The sequence below is a fragment of the Crocodylus siamensis genome, chromosome 3 (assembly GCF_052110815.1).
Source record: "Crocodylus siamensis isolate JL-2025a chromosome 3, ASM5211081v1, whole genome shotgun sequence".
In the NCBI taxonomy this organism is placed as follows: domain Eukaryota; kingdom Metazoa; phylum Chordata; order Crocodylia; family Crocodylidae; genus Crocodylus; species Crocodylus siamensis.
In genome coordinates, this window is record NC_143397.1 from 22,395,505 (window position 1) to 22,408,049 (window position 12,545).

Below are 12,545 nucleotides of genomic sequence, written 5' to 3' on the forward strand. Positions count from 1 at the left end.
CCCACTCTGCCTATTTCAATTCAAACCTGACCTGGAAGTACTACATTTTATGGATGAATGTAAGTCAGCCTTTGTGCCCATTCCTTCTTGATTTCTTTGCCTCATTTGCTAACAAGAGTAACAAGAGTAATGCAACAGGAAATGCAGATTTAGATGTGAGATGGATGTACATCTGTTCCTCAGTATCCTGAACACTTCCTCTGAAAGTACCATCAATGCTAAAACTGAAAATATGGACAGATTTGTAGAGCCTGAATTTCAGGGCAGCTGTGTACAATATATATGCAAAACTGCATGTGATTGCATATCTAATCTGAATATATGTGTGTCATGATTGTACATACAAATCTGGCATTTTGAAGAAGTTCCACCTGGCTATTTCAATAAACAAATAATCATACTAATTGCATACATATATTACATGCATAATTAGGCAGGCATCAATGAACAGGAAAATTAGTATCTAAATCCATAAAGAAAGCACAATGATTTTATAAACCAAAGTCATAACTTTTGGACTCAGCTTTGTTCTGGGCTAAACAAGGACACCTAGAAGTACATTCGTAGTACTGAAAAGGGATTAGGCAAGCACATACCAATTAACCCCAACAAGAAACTTGCAGTTTAATCCCTTTGTAAAGCTTTGAAAATTTGCCACTTGCTTGTTATTATCTATGGAGAAGTACATTTCTGCATGCTTCTTAATAGTCCCTTTTAACTAAGGGGCTGAAGTGCATTTTTTGTTACATCTCCTTCTTTAGTGGCAATTTTGAGAAACAGGATTACAGCATTTAGAAAGGTCAACTATTATTTAAAGAAGGAACGAGATAGGCAGCCAAGAAAAAGCTCAGTAAAGGATTTTATGCTTTGTTATAGGAAGAATAATGTATTCTTCAGGGATTTGTATGGCCTCTTGGTAATAGGTGCCTCTTGGCAATAGGTGTTGGATGGACTGCAGTCTGGGCTGACCAGAGGATTGATGTGTTGAATACAAGTGTATGAGTATTGCTGTTTGAAGGATAGATGGTTTGTTGCATACCATGACTGGTAAGCAGAACTCTTTTGTTTCACAGTTTTAACTGCCCCACCTGGCAGTGAGGATGCGACAGTGTTACAGTAAGTAACCTTACTTGTTATTTCTCTTGCTACTGTGACTTTGCAGGCTTTGTTTGTCAGAACGGTTTTTTATTTTATTTTTTATAAGTCTGGCATTATTTACTAGCTGCAAAACTTCTTGCATTAGATATTTTAACAGATTTGAATGCAGACATCTGAAAGAGAGAAGGAAAAAAGAAACAGTGGCAGCTTCTGGAACTCAGAGGTCTAAACACATTTTCATTCTAAACACACTCCTTACTCCCACTCATTCTCAGGGAATAAACTCTGCACAAAGATTTCTCAAATGGCATCAAGCCTGACTGCCAGAGGAAAATAGTGACTTTTGGGTGACAGCTTTTATCTCTCAGGTTATGTTGTTGCAGACTCATATAAACTAGCTAAATCAATAATGAGGAGGAATGACCAGCAAAACTCAGGAAATGTTCAGCTTCTTTTTCTGTATTGCAGTTCAATTGCTGAAAGGCAACAGCACAGGGCTGGTTTAGCCATTCCCAACCCACATAACTAACTGTGCTGCCACAGCTTTCCTCTGCCCAAGCTGTGGGAAGCAGAACTCCCTTTGTCTCTTGCTGTGCCCATGCTTGTGCCTGATTCTGATAATGATGATTATTAATCAAGATCTGATCCAAGGCCCAGCAAAATCAAAAGGAGACATTCCCCTCATTTCAAATGGGTTTTGCATCAATTACCAGGCAACTAATAGCTTCAGTAAAAGAGAACCAGCTATAAACTCATCCCATCTGGGAGGCCAAACAAAGTTGGTTCACATATATGGGATAGGGAGAGGACAGAATCATAGAAAAATAGGGCTGGATGGGTCATCTAGTCCAACCATCTGCTGGAGGAATGATCATCCCTTTCCACACCACTGCATACAAGTGCTTGTCTAACCTAGTCCTAAGACAACATAGTCAACTCTGTCACACAATTACAATGCACTTTGCCCCAAAAGCAACTTAAACTGCCGCAGGCAAAGGGGAACAAATGCTATCAGTGCCCTGCCAGTGCAAGGGTTCATAGATTTCATAGATTTCTAGGGTTGGAAGGGACCTATTTTATCATCGAGTCTGGCCAGGAAAGAGTGCTGGAGTCAAGTAACCCCAGGCAGGTGCTTGTCTAATCTCCTTCGAACACCTCCAAGGCAGGGAAAAGCACCACCTCTCCTGGAAGCCCATTCCATATTTGGTAACCCTCACTGTAAAGATTTTCTTCCTGATGTCCTATCTAAATCTACTCTCCTTCACTTTACGGCCACTGTTTCTAGTAACCCCAAGGGGCACCCTGGTAAACAGAGTATCCTCTATTCCCTGCTGCCTCCCCCCCCGATGAGTTTGTAGGCAGCCACAAGATCACCTCTCAGCCTTTTCTTGTGGAGGCTGAAGAGATTCAGGTCCCTCAATCTGGGGGTCCCTCAACAGGGTCTTCCCTGCAAGCCCTCAATCATATGAGCAGCCCTCCTCTGAACCCTTTCCAGGTTATCCACATCCTTCTTGAAGTGTGGTGCCCAAAACTGGACGCAGTACTCCAGTTGTGGCCTCACCAGTGCTGCATAGAGGGGAAGAAATGGCATAGCTCCCTAGACCTGCCTATGATGCACCTACTAATGCAAGACAGAGTGCTGTTAGCCTTATTTATTACCTCATCACGCTGGTGACTCATGTTTATTTTTGTGTCACCAGGACTCCGAGATCTCGTTCCACTGTTGCGGTGCTCACAACGGTATCCATCCCGCCCCGGTCTATCGGTGTGTTGGAGAGTCTTTCTCCCCAGGTGCAGCACCTTGCATTTATCCTTGTTGAATTGCATCCTATTCTGATCCACCCACTTCCCCAGTCTGTCCAAATCCACCTGAATGCGCTCCCTACCTTCTACTGTGTTTACTGTACCCCATAGTTTGGTGTTGTCCATGAATTTGGACAGAGTGCTTTTGACACCCTCATCCAAATCACTGATGAAGATCTTCAACAGTACTCGTTCATGGACAGAGCCTTGGGAGACACCACTCCCTACACCTCTCCAAGTAGAAACCGACCCATCCACCGCCACTCTCTGGGTGCATCCCATAAGCCAGTTTTCCACCCACCTGACTGTGAAAAAATCCACATGAGAGATCCAAGGAAGATAGCCCTACCTTCACCCTAGAGTAAGACCCCCCCCTCCCCCCCCCCCCCCCCACAGAGTCTATATCAGTATGCCCATGGAGTAAAATTCCTTCCTGATCCCAAATGTGGCCATTGGCCTGACCCTGAGCAGAGGGGCAGGACCTTCAAACCAGGAACCTCCAGGTTTCAGTCCCAGCAAGAGCATTGTCACACCTGGTAAAAATCCCCAGCTGGCTGCAGCCAACACCCAATGCCCCTGAGGAAGACCAAAAGCCTCCCAAAACCTGTACAACAGGAGGGTAAAAATCCCTTCCTGGCAACCAGCAATGCCTAGAAGCATGGAAAAAACCAAGCACAGCCTCTGTTTTGCTCTGCAACCAAGGAGAGCAAAAAACTCCACACAAGGCACCCTTGAATTAGAGAGCCAGAACTCCCCCTTCTGTACCCCCTTCCATTAACTGATCTCCCCTGCTTTAGTCTGCCTTTGTAACTGAGCCAGTTGGGGGGTTCAGCTTCATTCTCCTGCTGCTGAACATGCTGAATAATCTTCTACTGGTGTAGACCAGCTGAACTCAAAGGAAAACAGCCACAGCTACACCCATTTTCTCTCTCTATCTTAGTTTTCTGCTTATGGGAGGATGGTGGGACCTGCAAAGGTTTCTCACCTCTGCTTCTGTGACATTTGATTGCACCTTGCAGAGCCATGGAAAGTCAGATCACTATCCTGCTTAAGTATGTTTCCATTTCCACCTTTGTAGAGAACTAGACATGAACTCTAGAAAAATCTATTTGAGATTGGAGAAAAAGGTAACTAATCAGTGGCTATGCCATTTATTTCCTAGAAACTGACAAAACAAGCAGTAGCTTTTGGCTTGAATTTAATTAATCCAGGTGGCAGTCCAAAAGCAGTGCCAAAGGACACAGGTACACTCCAGCCAGAAGGGTTTTCCAGGATTGTTGTTATTTTAGCAGGGAATGTTTATGGGAAAGTGCTGCTAATGTCAGAGAGCAGCTTGATAAAATTTGTATCTCATTTTAGTTTTAGACTGCTCATTAAGTTGATCATTACTAACAGTTAGATATTGGGGCAATATAGATTTTAAAACACATATAGCTAGCTATCGATAATGATATAGTATGAAAAAGGGCACTCAATGCACCTTAGTTGTTTCAAATGCTGAAGCAAACTACATTTTGCCTTGCTCACAGAGTCTATATCAGTATGCCCATGGAGTAAAATTCCTTCCTGATCCCAAATGTGGCCATTGGCCTGACCCTGAGCAGATACTTTCCTTAGAATATTATCAGGCATTCATTCATCTTCTCAAATAAAAGACAGCAGGAAGCCAGTTCTTCCAAGTGCTGAAAAAGATAATTGCTTTTCTCACTGGGAAAGTTTAAACACTGTGCCCAATACTGTCATTACTGCCTTAATACTTAATATGCTGGAGCGCACCTCAGACTATACTGTTACGAGAGAGTTTTTGTTTCTTAATGACAAAAATCTTACAGCAGGTAATTAAAGAAACCAGTAATTACCATGTGGCACTGGTAAGACTGTAACAGTTAGAAACAGAAATATCACTTTAAGCAACTCCTGGACAGTGCAAAATTGTTCCATTGTTTTATATAGCTTAGTTGAAATGACTGAAACAACAAGCCTTCTGTCACTTCCTTGATCTTTTCTACTGCTCAATCAATAACTTCAAATACAGAGACTTTAGAGGCCAGTACGATTGCTGATAGAAAGCTACAAGTCTGCATGTTGATGGCCCTTCTCCTACAATATTTTTGCCACCCCCCCAAAAAAAATTTCAGCAGCAATAAAGAAAAGCCTTAAAGCTGTTTTGCAAAGAACCCCCCAGGTCCTTCATAATTTCGTACTGTCTTAAGCTATATGCATCTCTAATTTAGTTTACAAGGTGCAAATCTACCCTGCCTTCTACAGTGAGATGTTTATCCTGTTTATATTTTACTTTTATCATCAAACCTGTCTTCTAGACCTGCTGTTGGATTCCACCTTATGTTTCTTGGGCTAATTTCCAAGTAACCATCTTTTGGGTATGATTTATTATTTTCTACAGAAGTGCAAGACAACTTTGGAGCCTTTAAAACTACCATACTGTAAAGCAACTTAAAACTATGTAAGCAGTGGTCTAACAAGCAAGTTTGCAGTTTGGGCAAACCCTGCATGGGGGGTGGAGGAGGCAAGTCTTGCCTGCCACAACTGTTGCTGCCACAGCCCTGTCTGCTCAGCCCTAATTGTCCCTGCTGCTTCTATTCCCCAAGAGCTGGCATTCTGACATCTCCTTTAAATTGGTTCTCAGGACTGGTGCCCCACTTGCCCATCGCTAGCTATACTGATGTATTTAAGCTCTTTATACTGATTCAGATTAGCTATTTTAGAGAAATTCACTAAAATATCACTTATTACTAGTAACTGGCCACATCTACATGAGATACATACTGCACAGTAGCTTGTTACTACTTCACAGTTGCATCATGTGGTATGAACTGTGATGTGATGCTACTGTACAGTAATAAGGAGTTACTGAGCAGTCAGCATCACTAGGGAGTCGTGTAGGGATGCTACTGTGCAGTAACACCAGTTACTGCGCATTTAGCATTTGGGTATGTAAGTACTAAATGACTGTGCGGTAACAACTGCACAGTTAGGATCTCATGTAGATGCAGCCACTGAAGGCAAAAACTTTACATCATGTACTCAGAAAGGCTGATAATAAAAAAGCGTATGGAACTTTGTTAACTCATAAAGGTGATATCTACAGTGACTGTGAGTGCCAGTGACTGCTTCAGTACATGACCCTCTCAGAAAACCCATGAGAGGGTCACCTTAGTTTGTAGAAAAAAAGTGATGTTGTAGGAAGGTTTTTTTTATATTAGAAAAACCAAACCAAAACAAAACCCACTTGTCAATTTGCCCAAAGTAATTTTGATAGATTACAAGGTTTTAAACTTCACAATGGACTTCTTTGGTCCATTTAATCTGACTTTCTACTTTACACAGGCTAAAGAACCTAGATCCTTAGAACTAGAAAAATGGAAATCAAATCAGTTGACAGTGGGGAAAAAAAAGGTGAGAAAAAGGGAAGAGAGCTGTTTATTTTTGTTTACCTCTTCCACAGGTTACGCTGCAATCAGTCCAGTCTCCATATTGCCAAAAAAATTCTGGCTCACCTATGTCATTCTCATGGCTTCCTTCTTTACGTATAGTGTATTCATACTTTATGCCAGGGTTATTCTCCTGAAAGAGTAGCTGAAAACCAAGAGAAGTGAAGTCAAATTATTAAAACACATTATTCCAAATCTTCAAAAGCACGTATACAAAAACATCCATGCACATTTAGAGCACCCAGCCCAGCAACCCGTGGCTGACTCTTGAGGTATGAGGCTTTGAAAAATGGGAATGCACAAATCCTCACTTGTGGGCAAACCCCATCCTTAAATGTGTACACACTTTGCAAGAACAGTTATGAAGACTTAGGCTGATATATTTTGACTAAATCAACTAAAACAAAAGATTAGACACAATGACCTAAGTGAAAATATAGTTTTTATTATCAGCTATTTCATAGGCTATAGGGAAGGGGAATGGGAGAAGGCAATCTAGGTGATAAAGATAGCAAAACAATGTCATAAACAATGTAATTAAGAAGTTGACAAAAATCTACAACTTTCCATCTGCATTGGAACACTAAACATACTTATCAAACTCACCTGAATAAGTCCATACTAGTGGGCCCTTTCTTCTCTCTCATACCCACACTTAAATTAACTTGGCTCAATCAACAGAAAATATATCGAATGAAGCCAATGTTAGGCTTTGGACATTAAATAACATAATAAGTCTTTCCCCCCTCCACAATTTATGTTCTAAATTCAGTAAGACATATAAACAAAACCAGCTCTAAACACAACCAAGAGGGTTACTCCCAAGTGCTTATGAAAACTAATTGGATCAGGGCCTTTGGCTGCATGACTATGTTCAAAGCCATGCCAATGTAACATAGGGATTTGTGCTTAAGTATTGAAGGGATGAGTTACAAACTTATTTTCTCCGCTTCTTTTTTAAAGCTCCAGAACATCCTGCTGTCAGGCAGGATCAGCAGCTTTTGCTGCTGGCCCTTACTGTACCTGTATCCACACGGATTCATTGGTGGGTCCGGATGCAGTCAGATTTTCTAGATCTCCTTTTCTCGCATATAAAAATACCGTTCCTGCTACTTTGTATTCTCCGCTCCACTGGATAATAAAACCCCCATTTAGGTAATACTTTTCTGGGTCCTCACTCCGCACTGCAAGGAAATTTTCTGTTTCTGCCACTTCTATGACCCTGATGTCCCTTGCACCTTTTGGAATCAACCCAATATCAACATAACCTAAAAGACAAAACAGGTTCATTAGATTATCATTGTTACAATACAAAATGATAGCATGGTACCTACCTGGAGATAATGTAGAATAACAGCCTTGCTTGCAAATATGTTTAGATGAGCAGGCTATCCATACATTTTCCATGCTAGTGTCTCCTTTTAACTATAGCTAACAGTGCCTTTCAGTGTAAGGGTTTTCCTGGGGTTCAGGTACCAGTGAAAGAACAGGAACATGCATATTATCTAGGCTACTAGGGCATTAGGAGACATAGTGAGATTAATCTTTTTGAGCTGTATCACAGGAAATCAAAAGGAACTCTACTGATAAAGTAACATGTGGTGATCTCTATCATATGCTCTGTGTCATCTAAAAAGAGTTGCTGTGCCTTGCATTGCTACAGGGGTGTGGAGAAAATCGAGGAAAGTCATATTAAGTTATAGTGCTTCCTGTGGAAAAAGATTTTTGAAATTTGAAGAGATTATTAGCTGTCACCAGTTAATGACTAGAAGGATGGCCCTGCATATATGGGCTGAGGTTTGCGACATCAGGCAAAGAGCCCTAGATCACCTAAACTTAAGCTTCCACATACATGCAGAAGCATGCCAATTTAAGCGGCTCTGTGTCTAACTCCTGTCTAAGCTCCCCTGTGATCCAAAAGGAAGTGAGACAGGACCTAAAATATGCACTGGAGATGGTCAGCAGTATGTCAGAGCATGCCTAGCCCACACAGTGACAGCACTGAGTTAAGTATACAGGGCAGCAGCCATGACCAATTTTCACTCAACACCATTAGCAGAAGGGAGCTCACCTTCTATATAACAGCTTAGGTATTAAGGCACTAACCCTAGAAGTTAGGAGAGCCAGGCTGAAGACCATCCTCAGCCAGAGAGGATTAAAGCCTGCATTTCCTACTACCCACAACAGTGCCCTCACCCCCAGCTATGGAACAGTCTGGGTGGGGGTGAGGGCATTGTCTATTCTTACTCTCAAGCCTGGCCCACTCTGCAGACAGAACTACAAGATTCACAGGCCTGGAAAGACAGCAAGCAAAAAGCAGTATGACTTAATCAAAAGCAGAAGTGCTGGCAGCCATGTGGCTAGAGGCTGGAGCTCTCCCTGGTGGCCACAGGGGCACATGGCAGGGCTATAGTGACTTGGGACTAACTTTAGTGCCAAGTCCCTAAATGTATAGACACCTGCCAAAAATTGCTTAATGCTCATTAAAATTAGTTGTGCTTAACTGCACATGTAGACACACCCAGAGAGTAAAGACTTATTAGACTTTATCTAGAAGTCCAGTATAGACAGGAATGGCAGGAATGGTCTGTGCCCTAAGTGATGTCTGACAGCACAGGAAAGGTTCATTATCTCCATTTGCTAAACGAAAGCATTATTGTGAGGGTCATATGCACATTAAAGACTGCGGGTCACCGAGTTGATGTGTGCCATGGCAGAAGACCTTTGGGTCTAGGAACAGAAATTACATATAAACTGGTACAGTGATCAGAAATTGGTTCAGATCTATAACACAAAAGAAGTTCAGTGAACATAAACTGCTTTCAAATTGGTTGAAACCAGTTTAAGATAAACCTGGATGGATATAGTATCAGACTTAACTGATTTAGATTTCATAGTTTCATAGTTGGTAGGGTTGGAAGAGGCCTGAGCAGATCATCAAGTCCAACCCCCTGCTGTGGCAGGAAAGAGTACTGGGGTCAAATGACCCCGGCAAGGTGTTCATCCAGCCTCCTTTTAAAGACTCCCAGGGTAGGAGCCAGCACCACTTCTCTTGGAAGTTGGTTCCAGATCCTAGCCGCCCTGACAGTGAAATAGTGCCTCCTGATGTCTAGTCTGAATCTACCCTCTGCCAGCTTGTGACCGCTTTTCCTGGTCACTCCTGGGGGTGCTCGGGGGAACAGGGACTTCCCCAGTGCCTGCTGGTCCCCTCTGACTAGTTTGTAACAGGCCACTAGATCCCCCCTCAGCCTTCTCTTGCAGAGGCTGAACAGGTTCAGGTCCCATAGCCTGTCCTCGTAGGGCCTGCCCCGCTGCCCCCTGATCATTCGAGTGGCCCTCCCTCCTCTGGACCCTCTCAATGCTGTCCACATCCCTCCTGAAGTGCGGCGCCCAGAACTGGATGCAGTACTCCAGCTGTGGCCTGACCAATGTCATATAGAGGGGGAGGATCACCTCCTTGGACCCGCTCGTGATGCATCTGTGGATGACAAGGTGTGGTTGGCATTCCTGACTGCCTCCCCACACTGCCGGCCCATGTTCATCTTGGAATCAGTAATGACTCCAAGATCCTTTTCTGCCTCTGCACTGATGAGAAGGGAGTTCCCCAGCCTGTAGGTATGCTGCTGGGTCTTCCTCCCTAGGTGCAGTACCCTGCACTTGTCAGTACTGAATCCAATCTTATTTTCATCCGCCCACCCCTGTAACCTGTCCAGATCCAATTGCAGCCTGTCCCTCCCTTCTAGCGTGCCCACTTCTCCCCACATCTTAGTGTCATCTGTGAATTTGAACAAGGTGCTTTTCACCCCCTTGTCCAAGTCGCTGATGAAGATGTTGAACAGTGCGGGCCCGAGGCCTGAGTCTTGGGGGTTAAATTGGTTTATTGAACTTCTGTCCTAGATCCCCTCCACATTCAAGCTAACTTACAGTCCTCTAGCATCCCAGGATGCTTTGCACCTCTCCTGCACCTGCCCCCCCCAGGGTGTACAGGGTAGCTTTGGCCCAAGCTATCCGCTCCAGCCAAGCAGGGAGGCATGCTCTAGCTCTCCCCCCAACCCCCCAAGCCACTGCAGGCATGTGGTTGCAATTCTGGAATCAAAAGTAAATGTCTGTTCACTTGTTTATTCATTCAATCCATGCAGCTTAGACTAATGTGAAAAGACTGAATTCAGTCTTGGGCTTTTTGACTGTCTGTACTTAGCCTGGTAGATATTAAGGCATACTTATTATGGATAACGAGTACATCCTGCTTGCCTTACATGAATAGTCCTATCAAAACTAATAAGATTACTTTTGCATTCAATACGTCCCAGAATATCACACACACTTTGTTTTTGAAAGGCAGATAAAGAAAAAAAGATTTTCCCAGAGTTATGGCTGCATAGAGCAGGGACAGAGCCTAATGTTCAGTTGGTTTACACTTCCTGCTTAACTAGAGCCCAAACCCTAGCTGCTGCTGAAAATGGTCTCCATGGATGGATCTAGCATGTTGAAAAGAACTAAGAGAGCCTCAGTCTAAAGGTAGTAGCGTATCGCAGGTGCAAGTGGCAGCACCATTCATAAGTTAAACTTTCAAATACTTTCTATTATACTTTTCCCAGACTTCCTCTGAATTTAATAAGGTGGAGAACTTGTGTTCATGTATATAAAAACAGTATCAAACTGAACGTAAACAAGGGAGCCAATTTTGGCACTTCCTAACTTGTGTGCTTGAATTTGGCACTTTAATGTTCTTTTAGCAAGGTTTATTGGTTGTAATGACAATATTATACAAAAATTTTCAATGTAAGCTTCTTTGGAATAATCTTTCTTAAAATTATCATTCAAAATGTGTGAGAACAACAAAAGCTAAAGTAAAATTCTACTTGCTGGTATGCAAAAAATTATTTGACAAATAATAACTTGACAAATATGATTAGCTTGGCACAAAGCACCTGCTGTAGCTTATAAACCATGACAGGTTGGTAATAGTTTTTTACATTCCATATAATGTATTACCTTCCCCTTCCTCTGACCAACTGAATTATCTCCTAATTTCTAGACCACTGGACCACTTCCCAACGAACATTATGCAGCTTTTAAAAGCCAAGCTAATCAGTGGTATGTTTTTTCAGTTATTCACCTGGCATAATAAGTTATAACCTCCTGTGTGAAAATGTCATGAACTGTTTTTATGTAGCCTTCTAGGTTATATAGCTCAGTCTGACAAGGATCCAGAGATCTGAGACAACACTGGAGTCAAAATGTCAGAGCTATCTATCTCACACATTGGATCTGTCAAATCATAAAATATCTGTGTTGGTGGTATTATAATACACCTTCTGCTCATTATACTGGACACCTGTCAAATCATTGTTACTATGTCCATCCACAAGTTGGTTTGTATTCAACACCTGTTGGTCTTTTATGAAATGTGAGTTCTTTGAGACCATGCCCGTCTTTGTCTCATTAATCTACAGCTGTGGGACCTCTAGCCATTACTGTGATACAATGAATATTTAAATTAATGGCAGCATTTGGTTTGAGTGGCATTTCCAGGAATAAAGGATGAGGTCTAAGTAAAGCATAAAAGAAATATCTGGAGAAGAGTGTATAATGTGAAGCTGTGGATATGGCTTGGCTCTAGATTAGGGGTGCACACCTATAGTGTGGACAGAGGCAGCAGGTGGTGGTGGTAGGCAGGCTGCCCTCCTTACCAGTCGCCTATGGGCTGATGGCTTACATTCTATCCAAGCGGCAGCTCTCTGCTGGAAAGTATAACTTTCCAGTGGCTCTCAACGTAGTTTGATCTGTCCAGCCGCCTCTAGCTAAAGGTACTATTGCAAAATCTAGCTCCTCCATTTTTACATATGAACCCCCTTGGAGGTGTTCAGGTGTGACATCTGGGTTAGAACTTAAGCCCAACAATTTTAATAGCTGTTACCTCATGACTAAACTTTATTAACTGACACAAGCTTTTTATCTGTTAATGTGCTATCTGTTGTGGGGCGGGCAAGAGAGATGAAAAGTATATACAGGAATGAAAATATGAAGGAGATTAGTGCAATTCACTGACAAAAATTCTTCATTGATACATGGCTCAGGTTGTCCTGTGGTGTTTTGTGCTCTTCCAGCATGTTAAGTACACTCAAATCTCTGAAAACCAAGAAACGAGATGGTCTCCTTCCCACAACTCCAGCCAGGCCCCTTACCATC

The 12,545-nt window shown here is 42.5% G+C and overlaps 1 protein-coding gene across 1 annotated transcript in view; it reads right to left on the reverse strand.

The window, feature by feature from the left end:
* The window catches only part of ADAMTS12 (ADAM metallopeptidase with thrombospondin type 1 motif 12), a 362,955-nt gene that overhangs the window by 65,733 nt on the left and 284,677 nt on the right, over window positions 1–12,545 (reverse strand). The window contains exons 15-16 of the mRNA XM_090037912.1: window positions 7,377–7,621; window positions 6,357–6,498 (exon numbers count right to left, since the gene is read on the reverse strand). Coding sequence (XP_089894038.1) covers window positions 6,357–6,498; window positions 7,377–7,621 — 387 coding nt within the window. The remainder of the gene's footprint in view (window positions 1–6,356; window positions 6,499–7,376; window positions 7,622–12,545) is intronic.